This window comes from Mixophyes fleayi, chromosome 1 (genome assembly GCF_038048845.1).
Source record: "Mixophyes fleayi isolate aMixFle1 chromosome 1, aMixFle1.hap1, whole genome shotgun sequence".
In the NCBI taxonomy this organism is placed as follows: domain Eukaryota; kingdom Metazoa; phylum Chordata; class Amphibia; order Anura; family Limnodynastidae; genus Mixophyes; species Mixophyes fleayi.
In genome coordinates, this window is record NC_134402.1 from 32,177,482 (window position 1) to 32,195,800 (window position 18,319).

General features: G+C 37.9%; 1 protein-coding gene across 10 annotated transcripts in view; it reads right to left on the minus strand.

Annotated features, from left to right (window-relative positions):
* Positions 1 to 18,319, minus strand: part of POLN (DNA polymerase nu) — a 190,228-nt gene that overhangs the window by 146,312 nt on the left and 25,597 nt on the right. For all 10 annotated transcript variants that reach the window (XM_075194212.1, XM_075194210.1, XM_075194206.1 and 7 more), the window contains 6 exons: positions 15,800 to 15,985; positions 13,939 to 14,003; positions 12,126 to 12,581; positions 10,888 to 11,060; positions 1,928 to 2,040; positions 1,082 to 1,224 (listed from right to left, as the gene is read on the minus strand). In XM_075194212.1, the coding sequence (XP_075050313.1) occupies positions 1,082 to 1,224; positions 1,928 to 2,040; positions 10,888 to 11,060; positions 12,126 to 12,581; positions 13,939 to 14,003; positions 15,800 to 15,926 (1,077 nt within the window). In that variant the 5' untranslated portion in view covers positions 15,927 to 15,985. The remainder of the gene's footprint in view (positions 1 to 1,081; positions 1,225 to 1,927; positions 2,041 to 10,887; positions 11,061 to 12,125; positions 12,582 to 13,938; positions 14,004 to 15,799; positions 15,986 to 18,319) is intronic.

Below are 18,319 nucleotides of genomic sequence, written 5' to 3' on the forward strand. Positions count from 1 at the left end.
AAATTCAAATTTTGGGGTTCAGTGATCCATTAAGATAGCCGGCTAACAATGCTGATATGGCATACTTACTTGTTATCTTGGGTAAGATCTTGTTTTATAAAGCATATGTTCATGATTACGCTGATGAAAATTAATTACAATATTGTTACTGCCAACTGGCTAACTTTTTCAACTCCTACTTGCTCTGGTGCTATTTTCCAGTTCATAGCCCAGCCCTTACAATGCTAGTGGCATAACATATCTAGCTGCCATTAGTCAACTGACCCTATGCTTTTTCACATTACACTTAGAAATACACAGCTCTTTGCAAAAGTTAAAAAAGTTGAACACACTGTTTACTGGGGGGGTTTCAGTGTGTTTATAATCTCACTGTTGGCAATATCTAGATCTGACAGAGTGTGTTTCATGTGATTATACCTACTACCACATTTGCTGTCTTTTGATCTAGATAAATAAGTTTATATTCAATGTGCTTTACTTGGTCAGCCAGGCAGCAATTTTTGAGCATATGTGATGAGCACATTTTTTATTGGTTTCCTATATTCTTCCATGGTCTCCCGTGTATGGAATCCATATTACAATTTTTAATATGGTTTTAGCTTCTTATTGTGTTTTCTCAAAGTGTCAAATCAAATTTTTGTATATTTTTTGAAAATATATCTGCAGTCTGATATATTTAATTTAAATATTTAATAGCATATGCCATTGCTTTGTGGGGTTAGTCTTACCTTTTGCCGTTGTAATTTCCCAGCCATATCATAGTTCAGGCTATGTAACTTTGGGAAGCACCTAATCAGAAGTCTGTAAATGTAATTGTTTATATTATTTATATTGTGCTGTTCATTACGATTTCTATTTTGTGGTATTGTTGAGTATGACATTTTATTAACTGGCTTAGTGTAAGCAAGTGTAAAACCAGTGGGTCAAAGTGGAAATTTAGAAGTGTCTGTATGGAAAATGTAAATGAATACAATTTTATAGTTTTAAAATGAAGGCATTAGGAGAAGTTTGGCATATCACTGTATACCAGCCCATTTTGACCACTGTGTACAACTATAATAAAATGACTTGTTATACAAACTTTGGTAAGTTGAGAATTTCCTGTAGTCCTTAGGTCCACCCTTTCACAATATTTCTTCACTAAATCTTCAAATGATGGATTACAATCAGCTGGGTTTAAAAGCCATGATGCTATTCTTGGGTCTAAGATAACAATTTGTGCAACTGAAAATATAAATTAAAAAATATATAATTGGTTATAACATAGGTCCTACTTAAAAGCATAGGATCTTAAATTGATATGTAGAACAGACTTATCTTCTGATCAAAAATAAGTACACCATGGGCTCAAGAAGATGTGGACGCATTTGCGTCCAGACTGTAAGTAAAGATGCACAAATGAAAAAGTGCATTTACGTGCATATTTTCAGCCACATACTGGTGTACTACTCACTCCTCATCAGGCTCAGAGTGATTTTAAAGAAGCTATTACCTCAAGCAAATTTGACCTACGTAAGAGGTAATTGGAACAAATAGGCACATTTGCGCTTGATAAAATGCTCACAGGTCCGCACTGTTTACTATAAATAACAGCTGTAGCCGATAAAATGGATGTTTCACAGAGTGAAACACTTGCTAATAATTAAGGATAACTAAAGTAATCTGGTAGGTTACTATACCTTGTGCTGGGAAACCCTGCTCTCAAGATTTTGCTTTTTAGCTACATATGCAGAAAGTTTGCTCCAAACATCTACAATCATGTCAGTAAAATATTTTAATATTGTCTAGGGCCACATGATTGCCCAGTGCATATTGCCTGCATACACTCCATGTTGGACACGTCTACATGAGTCAGGGCTAATACGCGTTCAGAATGTGCTTAAATGCCAGATGTGAGGGTCCCGTAAGTCTAACAAGCTTATCATACCTGTTTTCCAGTTCATAATCTTTCCATAAATGTGAAAAATTGTTCGAAGAAAGTCTTTTCCATTGAAGCAAATAACTGGAGTCTTTCTTTCCAATATGACTCTAAACACTTTTCTGTGAAATAAAACAGATATTACACCCGTTTTATATCAATTTGAGAAAAATCATAATACTATTCATGTTTTTAAAAAAGGGAAATTATACAGCGCTGAATTCTCAGCTTGAATGGACAAAATATGGCAGAATCCATATAATAATGCTCATAAGATACTGTTAACTCAAAAAAAAATATACTGCATTTATTAAAACTGATTAAACATCTATAAATGACAGTTCATTAAATATACTAATATACCATTGTCAAAGTCGAATAATTGGATGAAAGAAATTATATTGATTAATATTGTTTTACCGTGCGATTGCGATCAGTACGCCACGTGTCATGTCATGGCGCGATCGCACGATAAAACACGCACGCATACACTCGCACTTTTACATTCATCTATTCATATATTTCATATTTATAATGGTTCCATTCCACAGTCGTTTATGAGCAGATGGTATTTGGTTTATAGTTATATATATTATAAGGTTATATGTACACTTTAGTGATATTTAAGGTACAGGTTACAGGAAATATGTCATGTTTAATATCATTTTAATCCCCTATTTATCCGCAGTTGCCCGGTTCATTTGCCGAAGGAATCGCACATTGCATACTCTAGTTAGCGATGTTAGGGAATAAATGTTTAAAATGATACTGTCTGTGTAATGTAAATAGGCTAGTTTAAACCGGATTCTTGGTGGGAAAATCAGAGTACATCCCCTGAAGAGCTGACCCCCACCTTTGGATATTTTCGTTTGAACTGGCCTATGACCTGCATTACACTGGACCCTCCTGAAGCCTGGACCTATAGAATTAAGCCACATCATCTGCATTGTTTTCTCTGTATCACTGAGTGTATATATACAGCTCCCTGGGACCAGCTAAGACAGTCATCACTGACCAGTCTTCTGGACTGAAGGACTGTCTAGCTGGATCTAGCAGAGGGCGCAGCGGAGCGCAGCGGAGCGCAGCGTATGTATGTATGTATTTGGTATCGGCTGTATTGTACTTGTTGATCTGAACCGCTAAACCTTTTTTTTTTTTTTTGCTAAGTAAATTGCTTGTGCTTTGGAACCACATAAATCGCTTAGACAATGCTTATTGAAAAATGATAAAATTACTTTAATACCATATAAATAGAACATTATTATTGAAATAACTGTGGATAATGGCTCAATTTGCAGATACAGATCCTATTTTTCTTATTTTAAGGAAATATTAATCCCAGCTCAGTAAACAAAATGGTATAGTCCTATGTAAATAATCAAGGCAGCAATGAAGCAATATAAATTCTCCTTAAGTAGGGGCTGTGCTTATAGCTAATTCCAATATCAGCCTGCTTGGACTATTGAACTGAATCAAGGTTCAACTGGGTGTTATTAGTAGCTTCAAATCGAGTAGTGCCAAAGTTGAAGTAGAGGCAGTTATTTCCCGCATATTGAACACTGGAGACTGCGCGACATCAAGCAGTAATTTCAATCGTTCTGGTATCTGCAAAAAATTCACTCATAATAAGCAGCTGCTTTTGAATAATTTTGTTTAGTAAGATACATTTCAAAAACATTGGTCAGAAGGCCTACACTGATTTGCCCTACACTGTTCTAATGAAAATACATAACTATAACACAATAATATTTATAATACATTGTGGAATTCATATACCTGCAAAGTGTCTCTGGAAAGTCTGTGAGACACTTTGCGGCGGACATTTGACAGAAATCTCCGATAAAATTTCCTCTCATCCCATAGAGGTGCGAGGAAAAATAAACAAATACTTCTACCCTAAATGCCGGCAATTGAATTCCCCCCATGGAGTAAACCTTGAATATGGTGCTGGGCTTGTTATGAAATCACCATTGTATAACTAATTTCAACTATTTTATTTATCATAACAATTGCTGGCATGTCTGAAGCAATATAAATATAAAATTAAAATGTTCAAGATGTGTGCCATTGTTTAACTAATTTCAACTATTTTATTTATCATAACAATTGCTGGCATGTCTGCAGCAATATAAATATAAAATTAAAATGTTCAAGATGTGTGCCGATATTTGTCACACACTGCCTAAATACCCTACATCTCACATTTAATAAATTTATTTCTACTCCTATCCCTATACATGTATAAGTTACAAAGCTAGTTTGCTTGATGAATAATACCCAACACTGTATATCACCTTAAAATGCACCTCAATGGATGGAGGCAGTGTGATCACAACTTCCAGCAGTCACTTACACAGGAGCACAGGAGGGGTAAATCTTTGTCAGCTTCTTGAATGATCTCCCAGTCCTTACATTATTGCAGAAGCAGAGTTGGGCGCTGTCAAGCCACAGATCTACTGCACTAAACATACACAAATATATATCTCCCACTGAGGGGCCCCGTGATGGGGGGTGGCGGGTACATATTACCCGTGGCCAGGACCTGCCTGAGGGGCCCGGGAGCTCTATAGGGTTCTTTTGTGCACGCACACCCGTGAGTTCACCCACAAGTGCAGGGGGCTGTGTGCAGAGCCAAACCAGGTACCAGCGGAGAGCATGGCCAGATCTAGACCTGTGCAGTAGAGAAAAGGTAAGAAGATGTGATGGGGAGGAGGCATGTATGACTAAATGTGCTGAGCACAGAGGGACATGTGTGACTAAAGGTGCTGGGCACAGAGGGACATGTGTGACTAAAGGTGCTGATGCACAGTCACGCTGTCAAAGATATTTTATTTTGGATGAAGACAATTTATTAATATGAAAATATTTATATTGTTCTGTCTTATTTTGGTATATCATTGATAATTGATGTGGTGTTGTTGTGTCGGTTGGAGCCTTGTTGTGTCGGTAAGAGCTGGAGAGAAGGAACAAGAATAAAGGAGTTATTCAAGTGACAGATGTTTCTAATCACAGATGTTGGAACAAAGAGTTGCAAGAATTTCTTCAGAGTTTCCATTGCATCCTGTAGAGCCATGAGGATCAGGATACGCCTATATACTTTCTCAGCCAATTGTAATATGATATTTGTAAATTGTAGTACAGCCTACTTTGAAACAAAAACTATGTGTCTGGTCTGTTGGGGACTAGTTTTCAGTTTTTGAAAATGAGCTGATAATGTTATCACAACGCTTGCTTATTCTTTTGTAAATAAACAATGATATAATTTTATTCTTAGTTTCTTTTGCTGAAGGAATTATTTTATTACTTTATTAACGCCCCCAATGGTATGGCCCCACCCCCTTTGATGGGGCCCCATGAAGTTGCTGTACCGGAGCCCAAAATTCCTCTTGGCGGCCCTGCTCCAACTATCCCAGGAAGGGGAAAGAATTATGCGTTTGTTTCCCACATAGTGTTCAACATAGAGAATTGGTGTCTATAATATAGTGGTAGACTCAATAGAGATTTAGACACAAAGCTGGATGTGAAAAAAGGAGACCCGAACTTAGCAGTGTCTGTGAAAAAGACACCTTGAAAGGAAGGGAGATGAGAAGTGCTGGTATATCATACTGACACATACCCTTACACCAGGGTCTGGTTGTCCAATACACTGACTAGACTGCAGTCTAAGGTGCTAGACTTTAGGGGGATTGCAAAATTGTGATAGGGAGAGGTATAAACTGAAATTCATTTTAAAATATAAAAGAATAGTTGTTCGCCAAAGTATAGAGAAAACATGCAGAAAAAATGTTGTATGGTGTTAATCTTGACGCATATCTATGGTAAAGGATAAGCGAGTAGGAGAAACAAAGAAGGCGATAGGTGCAGGTGTGATAACCCCGTCCACCTTCATATCTTTGCCCTCTGTTCTACTATACACTTATGATTGTAAATAAAAAAAAAAATGCGTGACAACGATTGCCGTGATCCTTTTAAAAAGCCAAGTGAAGGCGAGTGTCAAAAAATACGGGAACAGAAACATTGCTGGTGCAGTGATGGAAGTCTCATTTTAAATTAAGGACAAGATAATTTTACCTACCATGTGTTAGCCTGGTGCTTAAGATGAGGGGGTGCTACGGTAGGGTTGCCGGAACCCTTAATCAGCCCATGCATCGCATTTCGACCAATATATTATATATATATATATATATATATATATATATATACACACACATATATGATTATATATTGACATGGGCACCCTTCTGGCGATACACACATGAAGAGCAGCTTCTTGCTTTTTAAACAGTACTTTTATTGTGCCATCACAATAAAGCAGCATACACATACTTCAGAATGACACCAAGCAACATAATACTGAAGAGACATAGTCCTTCTGCCTAGACACCAGCCACTGACTGCCATTGGTCGCACTGTGCATATTCACTATACAAGTTTAAATACTTTACTTTACAGTTCTGCTCCTCCCATGGCTTGATTGACAGGTGAAACTGCCAATGGATCCTTTGAGAGGAGGTCTCTGCAGGTGCTCTGTTTAATTTGTCTCACTGCTGACACACCAAGTCAGCTGTAAAAGGAAATACATCCAAACCACTTGCACCATGTAAGTTACATTGTCATGCATATATCATTTACCTCTTTACCTTTAACCTAGATGCACTGCTGTACATGTGTGTAACCCTGTCTACAGCCTGTATGCTCCACCTATGAGTTCCACTGGCAAGGACTTAACCCTGTATGCAGCCTTCTCCTGCAGCCTGGCAGCTGAACACCTAACTCCTCTCTTAGAGGCTTTTGGTAAACCATTGCCTTTGTCACAATATATATATATATATATATATATATATATACATATATATATACACACACACACACATACATATATATATCCATCTTTTCAGGATCCTGAACTACCTGAGGTTCACACACAGTGGGAGTAGCACCAGTTACAGCGACAGAACGAAGAGATGACATAACTATTACTGTGTTTGTTTCCAATTGTAAAGTGTTATGGAATGTGCTGGTGCTATATAAATAAATGATGATGATGATAACCTTAGCAATATCTGCATAGAGAGATTAAGCCCACTAAAAGAGAGTGTTCTATTCTTCAGAGGCCAGGATGGGATAGTGTGTGTTGCATCACCGAGTACAGTGAACAAAATAACAGCTGTATTTGTGGTAGCTTACTTTGTTTATGTAGGTAGTAAAGGGCATATTGCAATTTGTAGAAGATAATTAGAGCACATAAAATGTTATTATGCACTTGCTATTTCCATACACTGTTCCTAGATAGTTTTGTTAATTACCCTTATGCTTTTCACACATTCCCTCATAAACCATGACTATTCCAGTCCTTCTCACCACTTTAAATAACATACAGCCCTCACAGAGTTCTCTGTACAATCAGGAACAGATTAAGGGCCACATGGGCCTGGGGCTGAAAGTTATAAAGGGCCTATTGTGAGAAGTGCCCAGTGATATGCGGGTTTGGCCAGATGTGTGTGGGCGTGGCAAGCACCATGGAGAGCATAGCTTGAACTTTCCTCCAGCCACCTACATTTCCTCTCCATCTTCCCTTTTATAAAGAGTGCACCCCTAACTAGTTCACACTTCATGTATGTAAAGAGAAGATTAGAAATACGTCCCAGCTGTCCTTCATCCAGCGAAAAAGCTAATGGTTATTTAGGACAATCCCCTAAAATCAGTACTATCCTGATGGAATCGGTACAATTGAGAGGTAAAGATCTGTTATTTTATTGACCATTGAACACAAAAATACAAACAATGGGTGATTATTTTTACGTATAGTGCTTTAACAGAAACATACATGAAAAATGCTCATTTTCCGGTTTTCAACATTGAACAAAGTACAGGGTGCGGAAAACTTAAGAAAAATAAAAAACTTAAAAGTATCTATAAATATATATAAATAAACTGTCTAATGTGTTATCTCACATCGGGACAACTTAAGGGATTAACACTTAGGATTTCTATAGCATTTCCTTTCTACTAGAGCAAATACACTTTAACATGCAGTAATGCCAAATCTATGGATATTTATATATAACAAAGGTTATCAGGGCAACCTATACATACATTTATTATATAAACCACTGGTATGATTGTCAATTCGTTGTTCACCCCCACCAGGATGATATGATTTGATTTAAATGGGGAACCACCGGTATAGATGTTAGATTCAGCCCTGTGCAGCTTCAGCTTTAGTCTCAACTTCACTTAGTTAGGATTGATTTGGAGTTTAGTTCCTTGTACACTTACAAGAATGACAATACTTAACCTGAGAAGGGTCACCTGAATGATTACACTGATCTAAGTACATCCTCCACTGAGTGACTTCTCATGCTCTCCTGATTACAGTTAGACACCTGTATTTTTGTAGTATGTTAAAATCGAAAAAATAGTTCATCATCATCATTTATTTATATAGCGCCACTAATTCCGGAGCGCTGTACAGAGACCTCACTCACATCAGTCCCTGCCCCATTGGGGCTTACAGTCTAAATTCCCTAACACACACACGCACACACATACACAGAGACAGACAGACTAGGGTCAATTTGTTAGCAGCCAATTAACCTACCAGTATGTTTTTGGAGTGTGGGAGGAAACCGGAGCACCCAGAGGAAACCCACGCAAACACGGAGAGAACATTCCTCACAGATAAGGCCATGGCATGGTCGGGAATTGAACTCATGACCCCAGTGCTGTGAAGCAGAGTTAAGTAGAATAGATAGGCTGGAAGTTTCTTGCAACTTCCTATTATTATTTTTGTGTCTGTATGTTTTGTTTTGAACTGTATGTTTCTTATTGTATTGTATTTAAAAATAACCTAAATAAAAACACTTTATTTAAAAAAAAAGAAAGTGGAAGCATTTAGGAACAACAGCAACTCAGCCACGAAGCGGAAAACCGAGTAAAATCAAAGCGGGATAAACGACTGCTAAGGCGCGGGGTGCGTAAAATTCGCCAACGCTCTGCTGATTCCATAGCTGAAGAGTTACAAACTTCCATTTCAATTAATGTATTAATCCATACTTGCCAACTCCCGAAATTCGGGTCAGTCTCACGGACTCCCGGGAGAGCTGGCGATTCTCCCGCATATGGACCATCTGCCTACTTCAATAAAATTAGACCTGGAATGTACGGGCGGAGGGGGGGGGGGGGGGAGGGGCTTCGCAATTCGTGTCATTTTGGCCCCGCCTCTTTGATGTAATGCTTGTTTGGGTTTTTTTTTACACTGTATAAAGACCCAAAACAGGCATTACATCACCGGGGACGGGGCCAAAATGCAGCTAATCGTGAAGCCCCGCCCCCTCCACCCATACATCCATCCAGCTCTCCAGAATCTCCCGAACCCAGCCAACATAAGGTTGGCAAGTATGTATTAATCTTTGTCACTGCCACCCAATACAGAGGGCAGCCATGAGTAGGCCACCCAATACAGAGAGCAAAATATGATTTTTATTGATACAAACAAACTCTGCAGATGTGTGAGAACGTGATCATCAGCTGTTGGTCCTTTTCATACCTCCTAACACCTCAAATGGCCAAAGGGAAATGTATAAGGTTATATATAACTATTCTTTCTTCAAGTGTTCATACATCTGAGCAGGCTTCAAAATGAAAGTAGTCAAAACACAGTTACCTGTCAGTGGCACCAGGGTATAATCTCCATTGAAAAAGTTAGTAATTTTGTTGTAAGAAATGGAATTGATCTCTATTTTAATACACACAGCCATTTACACATGCATATTATATTTTCACATATCCCCTGTTGTCACACATCCCCTGTTGGGCCTGTTTTCACATATGTCCTGTTGTCACACATCCCCTGTTGGGCCTGTTTTCACATATCCCCTGTTGTCATATATCCCCTGTTGGGCCTGTTTTCACATATGCCCTGTTGGGCCTGTTGTCACATACCCCCTGTTGTCATATATGCCCTGTTGGGTCTGTTGACGTGCAAATCGGTTGTCCGACCTGGGTATGGGGCGAAAGACTAATCGAACCATCTAGCAGCTGGTTCCCTCCAAACTCAAAACTCCCAGAGACCATTGCTACCACATCATTAAACACATATGGACGTTCTGTACATCGGTCAGGCCGATGACATTATCACACCTGACCAGGTACCTCCATTGTAAACATGATGACTGAAGTCGCCCTACACAATGGAGTCCAAGGGGTATATTTACGATGCGGTGGTTCGGTAGAACAGTCGATTCCTGGCACCTTGATGTCATTTTTTCCAAATGGCAATTTCAATAAAGACAAAAACCCGATGTGCTTTGTCTTTGATAAAAGTGCCATTTTAAAAAAGGACTTCAATGCGCCGGGAATACGCACAGTAAATATACCCCCAAGTATGCTACCGTGCACACGCCATTGGCACATACATAGACCATACTCAGCCCTGCACATTCCATTGAATATGGTGCATGTGCAGGTTCCCAAGGTTTTTCTAAACGAGAGTTCCTTGCAACATTACATAAAATAAACTTTATGGTTATCATCTTTTTACTAAATATGGATTTAAGTGGTCTAAATTGAATGGCTTGGGGGCCCTGGCTGGTGAAGGGTAGAGCACCTAGTGTAGAAGACAAATGACTTTTTAAAATACAGTTAACCTGTGCAGTACTTTGCGGTGGCATTCCAAATCAGGTCTCTGGGCATAGAACTCGCATGTGCCAATACAGGCTTAGCTATTGGAAGTCTTAAATATCTAACTTGGCTGTTCACAGTATCCAGCTATGTTATATTAGGTGGTGTCCCATTGCTAATACAGAGCTGGATAAACACATATACACTTGTGTATCTTTATGAGTTCAATAGACTGTATTACCTCCTGACTGAAGACATATGACAACACAATATTTTAGAAAAACATAAGCAGCCAGTTAGATATTTCTGTTTGGCTTCAGATATAAAATCATAGAATGCAATTTTACCTTAAAAAGTTATATTGTGCTTTGTCTTTTCTCAACAAAGCATTATCAGTTATATCCATGAAAATGTATATATCTTCTTTATCATAAATGTCAGAATCAATTGGATTAACAGATACAACCTCACTTTCTCTTTTCAATAATATAAGAATTCCATTTAATGATGTACTTGAATCCTGTGAGAAAATATTTATGCATTATATATTTAAAGCAAGTTTTTTCTTGAATTCAACAATTGAATGGTTGATATAAATAATTAATGAATATATAATAAATTAATGCAGTGACAGTTGATATCATGAAACTGTGTTCAATAGATTTCATAACATTTTCAACTAATTCAGTATCAGGCATAGAGTAACAGGTACCATAACTGGAAATGTATCATGTGAAGTAACAATAAAACCCTTAAACTCATGATAAACTGTTCATAAAATCATGAATGTAATGGTTTCTACAGTAACAAATGAAGGTTCACTAGGCTACAAACACATTTAATATCTATAAATAATGCTACATTCATCAAAAAAAACAAATTAAGGTATGATATATTTCATTCACTCCCTGCTGTTTGTTAAAAGAAAGAAAATAATGGATACATACATTGACAATATTGCATGCCCTCTACCCAAATTTGCGGTTGACATTAATTGAATAAAGAGATACACATTAATTATTCCTATGTGTATGAAGTTCAAATCTCACAATGATTACTTTAATGGTACATACACCATAATTAATGCCTGCAATCCTAATATAGTACTGAAGCTGAGAGACAGTCTATGTATGCCCTTGACCCTAAAACTGTTTAGTTTTATTTTACTGGTAGGACACTGCTGCAAGTTCTTTTTTTAAAACATTTTTTATGACACAAAGAAGGAAACACGTATTTTAATATAATCTTTCTTCCCTTGACTAACATTATAACAAGGAATACATTCCAAGAAGTGCCCACTGATTACTGAATGCTTCACTCTTTCTGGATCATTCAAAATGTAGGGGTGAGAATGGTACTATGGGAACAGATAACTGAGAGTAGACACAATCCATACATGCTTGCTGGATTTGTAACAATTACAAACATAAACAATAGGTTTTTAATCCTTTTCATTTAACACTTAAGTTATTGTTTTCTAGTTTCCTGCTATATATGTGCTACCAATAAGCATGCAAGGCTTAAATTATCTAAGATCATTTTACTTTTTCCAATTATTTATTAAATAAAAGTAAAAATTACTGACCTTGGAGGGACAAAGCTGGGAAGAACCATTCTGAAACACCATAGTAAAAATAATGGCTTTGGTCTGATTAGTTTCTTCAATTAATTTACATTGCTGCTCCGAACTCATAGACCAAATATTACATAAATGTATCTCATTACTTTTATCAATTTCATCCTTTTTCCCTAACAATTTTCTTGAGACTTTCTGTTCTAGAACACATGTCTTGGGCTTTTGAGACAAAAAACATTTTAATTCATGGGTAGCACATGAAGGTCTTCCTACATTTACATAGTTAATTTCATCCAGAACTGAAAGTCTTGTCCTCAGTTTTTGATTTTGTCCATCCTCTGTAACTATAGGGACATTCACAAATGGTTGATTATGATCTTGATCCATCCTACTGCCAGCTAAAACACAAGGGTTCATTGGTGTACTGATAATTTCAGGATTCCCTGGCAATTCAATAACAGCAGACTGCAAAACAAATTTTAAAGATAAAAATACTTATATTTCCATTAATGTGTAGTCAATTTGGCACATTCTCTTCACTTGATCCCACAAATAAAGATGAGGTATCTTTCTCCTTCTCTTCCCACTCTACAACATCACTTGATTATGGTCTCCTTTACTCATTTCAGCCGTACCTAACTCTATTGCGAACTCTCTCCATTGGTATATTTACATCATTATTCAAGCATGTCATTATTACTCATTTTCTGCTACATTCTACAAAATAGAGCAGATTCTGGAATTCCAGGGGAAGAGAACGCCACCAAAGTACTATAATTGGGAAGGGTATTTTAAGTGGAAACAAAGTATTATGTCCTAAAGAAAGGTGCATTCCGAGGATTAGGAAAAGGAAAGTTCAGACTAACCATTTCGGATGAGGAAGAGATCATGGATTCTTGTCAAAAAATGGGGACACTGTTTTATTCATGAGAGAAGCAACCAGGCATGTCATGAGTACTTTAAATTGAAAGCCCTGTTTGCAGCTGGGGTAGCTGAAATGCCCACTTTGGTCCTGGCTGAGTGAGCCTTAGAACAGGAAGGATTTTCTCTCTCTACATATGCTGTATCTGGCTTGAGATCCTTTCCACCCCTATGTTTCAAATAGGAGTTTAGAATTTAGTTTACATTTAGCAAGGTCCTCTATACCCTTTGTTTTCATGTCTGCATTTATTTTGTCTACCTTGTATGTCACTGTTTTATGTATGTACTGTTTTCCCTACTGTACGGCACTGCAGAGCACTGTGGCGCCTTACAAATCTACGATAATAATACAAATAGGAGTTACTGTGTATAGACTGTAAATACTTCAAGCCTGTTAATAAGCAGTTCAGCAATAGAGGCTTGGTGTGGACATTCACTTTCTGCATCTGTGTCCAAATTTCAATGCTCTTAAGATGTGGATGTATTAGAATATACTGAGGACAGTAGCTGGTACTTGTGGCTAGGAACAGGGCAGCAGCCTACATGCTCTTGGTGCTATTTAATGAGGTCATATTTTCTATAAAGCATTAGTATGTCATTTCGCACAACAAAAACAAACTGTATTTGCATCTATTTACATAAATCAAACCGTTTAATAAGTAGTTATAATGAAATTTCAGTCATAGACTCTAATGCAATAGTGCCCCTAGTGGCCAAATGCAATTCGGTAGAATACTTGCTATAACATCTGAACAAAGCATCACTCAAACATGGGCATGTCTGTATTTTATTCAGTAAACAGTGGTCTACAAAACATGTTGCTGCTGGTGGTATGCAAGGGTGGCTTTATAGGAGGTATAAATATGGAGCACTTTATTTTTAGTACAATGATGAAACTTGCCTTATCAGTCTTTTCATAATCTCCTATGGATAATGTATTGTTGCTAGGTATTTTTGAAAGGTTTGCTGAAACAAAAAATTGAAAATATAACACTAAGTAACACATTTAATATAACCAATAAATAATACCATTGATACAAGTAACTTTAGCAAAAAAATATATATATTCTGTATATAAAAAAATGTGCATCCCCATTAATTATTTTCCCAATGCCCCTTTTAATGCCAGTAGAGCATAGTAGATTTTCTAGGAAAATTATGACTCTCCCTAGGAATACGATCACTAGTTTTAAATTAAGAAATCACCTATCCAAAGAAAAGCCCGAAGAAAACTGTAATATCTAAAAAAAATATTTTATTCTTTTAATTGGGGCCAATGGAGTAAACAGTGCTAACTAGCTAGGGTTCAAAGTAAACTCTACATAACTAACCATGTCAGTGGCGCTTCTTTGACAGCGCCGCGGCTGCTGTATAGTACAGTGCTGCCTCTGTCGCTTTTTTTTTTCCGGTCGAGGGGAAACCCCCCCTTAAAAATCCTCCGTGCGCCCCTGCATGTTACATCTACAACACAATGTAAGCTGTTACATATTTTTTATTCTAAATTTTTCTGTTGTTTGTTAACTTACACTGTCAACCATCTGCTGAACTACTAGTCAGTCACATGAGATCAAATTTAAGGAGATCAACAAACCGGGCACCTCCCAACAGTGCTAAATATTCAACACTGTAATCGCACATTGTATATCTGTTATTAATTCAGTTCATTATGTTAAAAAGTATATAATGTCTGCACAATAAAATAAGTAGATTTAACAAACAATAAAACGTTATTTAAACAATAAAATAAATATTAATTCTTTGGATCCTATACATTTATGTTCTGAATTGTATATTAATATAATTCTGCAACAAGACACCAATTATACATTGGTCTAATATGCATAGTAAAATGCAACAAGTCTGTCCCCACGCGCCCAAAACACTGAAGTGTCTGAGGATTAAACTACCTATCTATAGGCTTGTATGAATGCCATAGTTTTGGGAAGTGCTTAAATAAACAGTTTGTGGATGACTTGGACTTTGAAGCAAATGCAGGACCTGGGTTGATTTTTTCTACAAGTGTATATCATTCTGCAAAAATTGTGCTGCAAATATAAAATACTGGATACTCTAGCATCTAGAAGTTAGACTGGATACACACTACAAAAACTTTCAACCAATTTTTTATCCTAACGACTGAAGTCTGGCGATTCATGTGTACACACTATACATGATTTACCTTCAGATCTCTGCTCTTCATCTGGTCCAATAGCAGTGTAATCGGTCATTCTTGTCACACTGATTAAAGGCTGGGTATATACAAAATAAACTTTGACTTTTCCACAATGTCATTATAAGTTTAGTTAGCTTCTGTGACTCCAAAATAAATATTCAGTCTTAGAACAAACTGACATATTTTTCCACCTACAGCACATTCTCTACATTTAATAACACAGACACAGTGACAGGTTGCCAACTCTCTCTCTCTCTCTGGGCACTGTCTTGAGTGCATACACACTACAGGATCGGAAGGCGGTTAGAACAAGATCTATAGTTCTGCTGAACAATCAAATGAAGTGACAATCGGTACTTTGGAATGACAGTCATTCATCGTTCACGTATACACACTAATGCAATATTGGCCCAAATGGTCGTTTATCACTAGATTGACCCCATAGTCGGCTGAAAAACATGTAGTGTGTACCCAGCCTTACATATAGACGGTTATATAGATTGGCCAACATTTTGCCATGAAACTCAAACAGTGACATGCATACATCTGACGTGTACTTTATCTATGATACAAAGAATAGAATGCTTACCTTGGTGGTGGTCCTCCTCGTCATCTACAACTATGTGGCGGTCACCCACATTGTAAGCCTGGCCAAGAACTGGGCCTGACTCCTCCTTTTCACCAGTAGGGTATGGTTCTTCTACCTGCACAGTCATGGCTGCGACTGCATCCTTTCCAGAAGACGGGGGTGGACCCACCTCCTTTGTGGACTGTACTGTGAAACACAAATTGCATTTATTGTCATCTTAATATGTGTTTGATTTTATTAAACAATATTTCATCCTGTATGTGGGACAAAAATGATCAAGCACACTAAACACTAAAAAGAAACCCTGTAGTCTGCCACACCATATTATTATTTCAAGTCTATTTTACCTCTACTTCAGTGACGTTGGTTTCTATGTTATTTTGGCTGTTATTATATTTATTCTATAACGGAGACTGTTTGATGTGCACTAAGGTTTGTTACTTTCCAGGATAGGGGCTCTGCTCTGTGTTAGTTATAATAAACATTACTATTATTTCACCGAATTTTGATTCCTGCTTCAGAAAAACACACTGTGATTCATAACACCTGTACTGCCCTGATCTGTCTGCCTCTTTCTGCAACATAATAACTTCAGGCCCCTAGACAATGCAGCTCCAGCTATCACATCCAATGATCCAAACTTAAACCATGGCTCATCAAACAAAACCTCTACCTGTAAACGTGCTCACACATTGCTGAGCGCTACTGGAGAAAATCTCACTCAAAAGCAGACTTCACTATAAATTCATTATTTTATCTTACATTGCCCTTTCACTTGAAAAGCAAACCTATTTTACTTCTAATATAGTCTATTTAAACCTTAATACCTTTTTCCCACCTTAGAATCAGTTTTCTGCGCACCTTCACCACTTCACCCCTTCTTCATACAGCCCATGACATGCCATTTACTTCAAAGTCAAAATTGACACCATTCAACAAGAATTCTCCTCATGGCAGATTTCGCACTACCCACCTATCTCTGCAGTTATGTCTGCATATGCTGGTTGTTTACCAGACCTCTCTTATCTTCTCAGATTTAACTATCAACCCACCTTGTGACATTTAAGAACACTGTATAACTTCACGGTCACATAACAGGTCAATGCATATAAAAACAGAATTAAAACAATAACATAAGAACAACATAATGGCAAAACCGTCTGGAAGGTAGCAAGATGGCAAATGTTCAGTATACGCAGATAGGGCAATGCAACGCAAATGACTTCAGTGAGTGAATCGTACCAGTCCAATAATTGCACCGCATGATCTGACATTCCTGCCCCTTCTTAAATCTGGTACAAGAGTCCAAATATCCTACTGCCGAGCAAGTGGCTGAGACCAGGCCAGGTGGGTACAATGAATAGCAATCGACCCTTCTTGCCCAGATAGTCCATCAGCATTCCCATGTTGGTTACCCATTTTGTGGGAAATGGAAAAGTTATCCATTTGCAAAGCCAGACTCTATCGCAACAGTCATTCATTGTCTCCTGTGGTCCGGTTGAATCAGCTGAAGAGGTTATGATCCGTAACAACGGAGAACTCTCTGCCATATAGAAAGGGTTGCAATTCTTAATACTATGGCAAAACACTCTTTTTCAATGGTGGAGTAGGCAATTTCCCTAGCTACCAGTTACCGTGACAAATATGTTACTGGGTGTTCTTGACCATCCTCCCCGACCTGACTCAATGCTGCTCCTAATCCACAGCCTGATGCAGCAGTTTGTACAATGCATCTTTGGAACACAGGGCAGCTAGTACAGGGGACTAGGATAATACGTTCTTGAGCTGGCAGAAGGCCTGCTCACACTCATCTGTCCACATGAACTTCTTGGTAGTCAGACGTTTGGCCCAGTAGTATGTCACAAATTTGCAATAATACTGTGCAGTTCCGAAGAAAGTTTGCAAATGTTTCTGGTTGGAGGGTCGAGGCTATGATTGAATGGCATTTTCCTTGGCTGGCTCTGCCATTCCCACTTGGTACGTGTTAGGCCTGATGGTTAGTCTGTCATCCTTAATGTGATTAAGAATCTGTATGACATGAAATAAGTCCTCCCATGGCACACTAAAGATAGTGGTCATTTAACAGATAGACCAAAATTTGTATTAACCCCCCCCCCCCCCCCCCCCCTCGCAAAAAAAAAAAAAAAAAAAAAAGGGGGTCACCAATATAATACTAAAGTTTTCATTTAATGTCAATTGTTAGACTCCTGTATGTATTTAAATATAATGCTGGACTCTATCTTGTCAAATACTCTGTTGTTTCTCAAACATTTAATCCTCTCCTATTTACACACTAGATTATGTCTTACCTTTACAGGACTTAAGTTAGCTAGTCACCATAGTTAGGATTCCCCCCTAGCAAGTGTCCCACTTGCAACACGACCACCCCCAACACTCCCCAAGTACACAGGATGAACTGGTTTCGATTTATGGAAAACAACTCCTGCCAGTCAAGTTGTCTTCTCCCTTGTACCTACGTTACCAAACCCACTTTACCCTTGTCCTATACCTTCTTTGCCC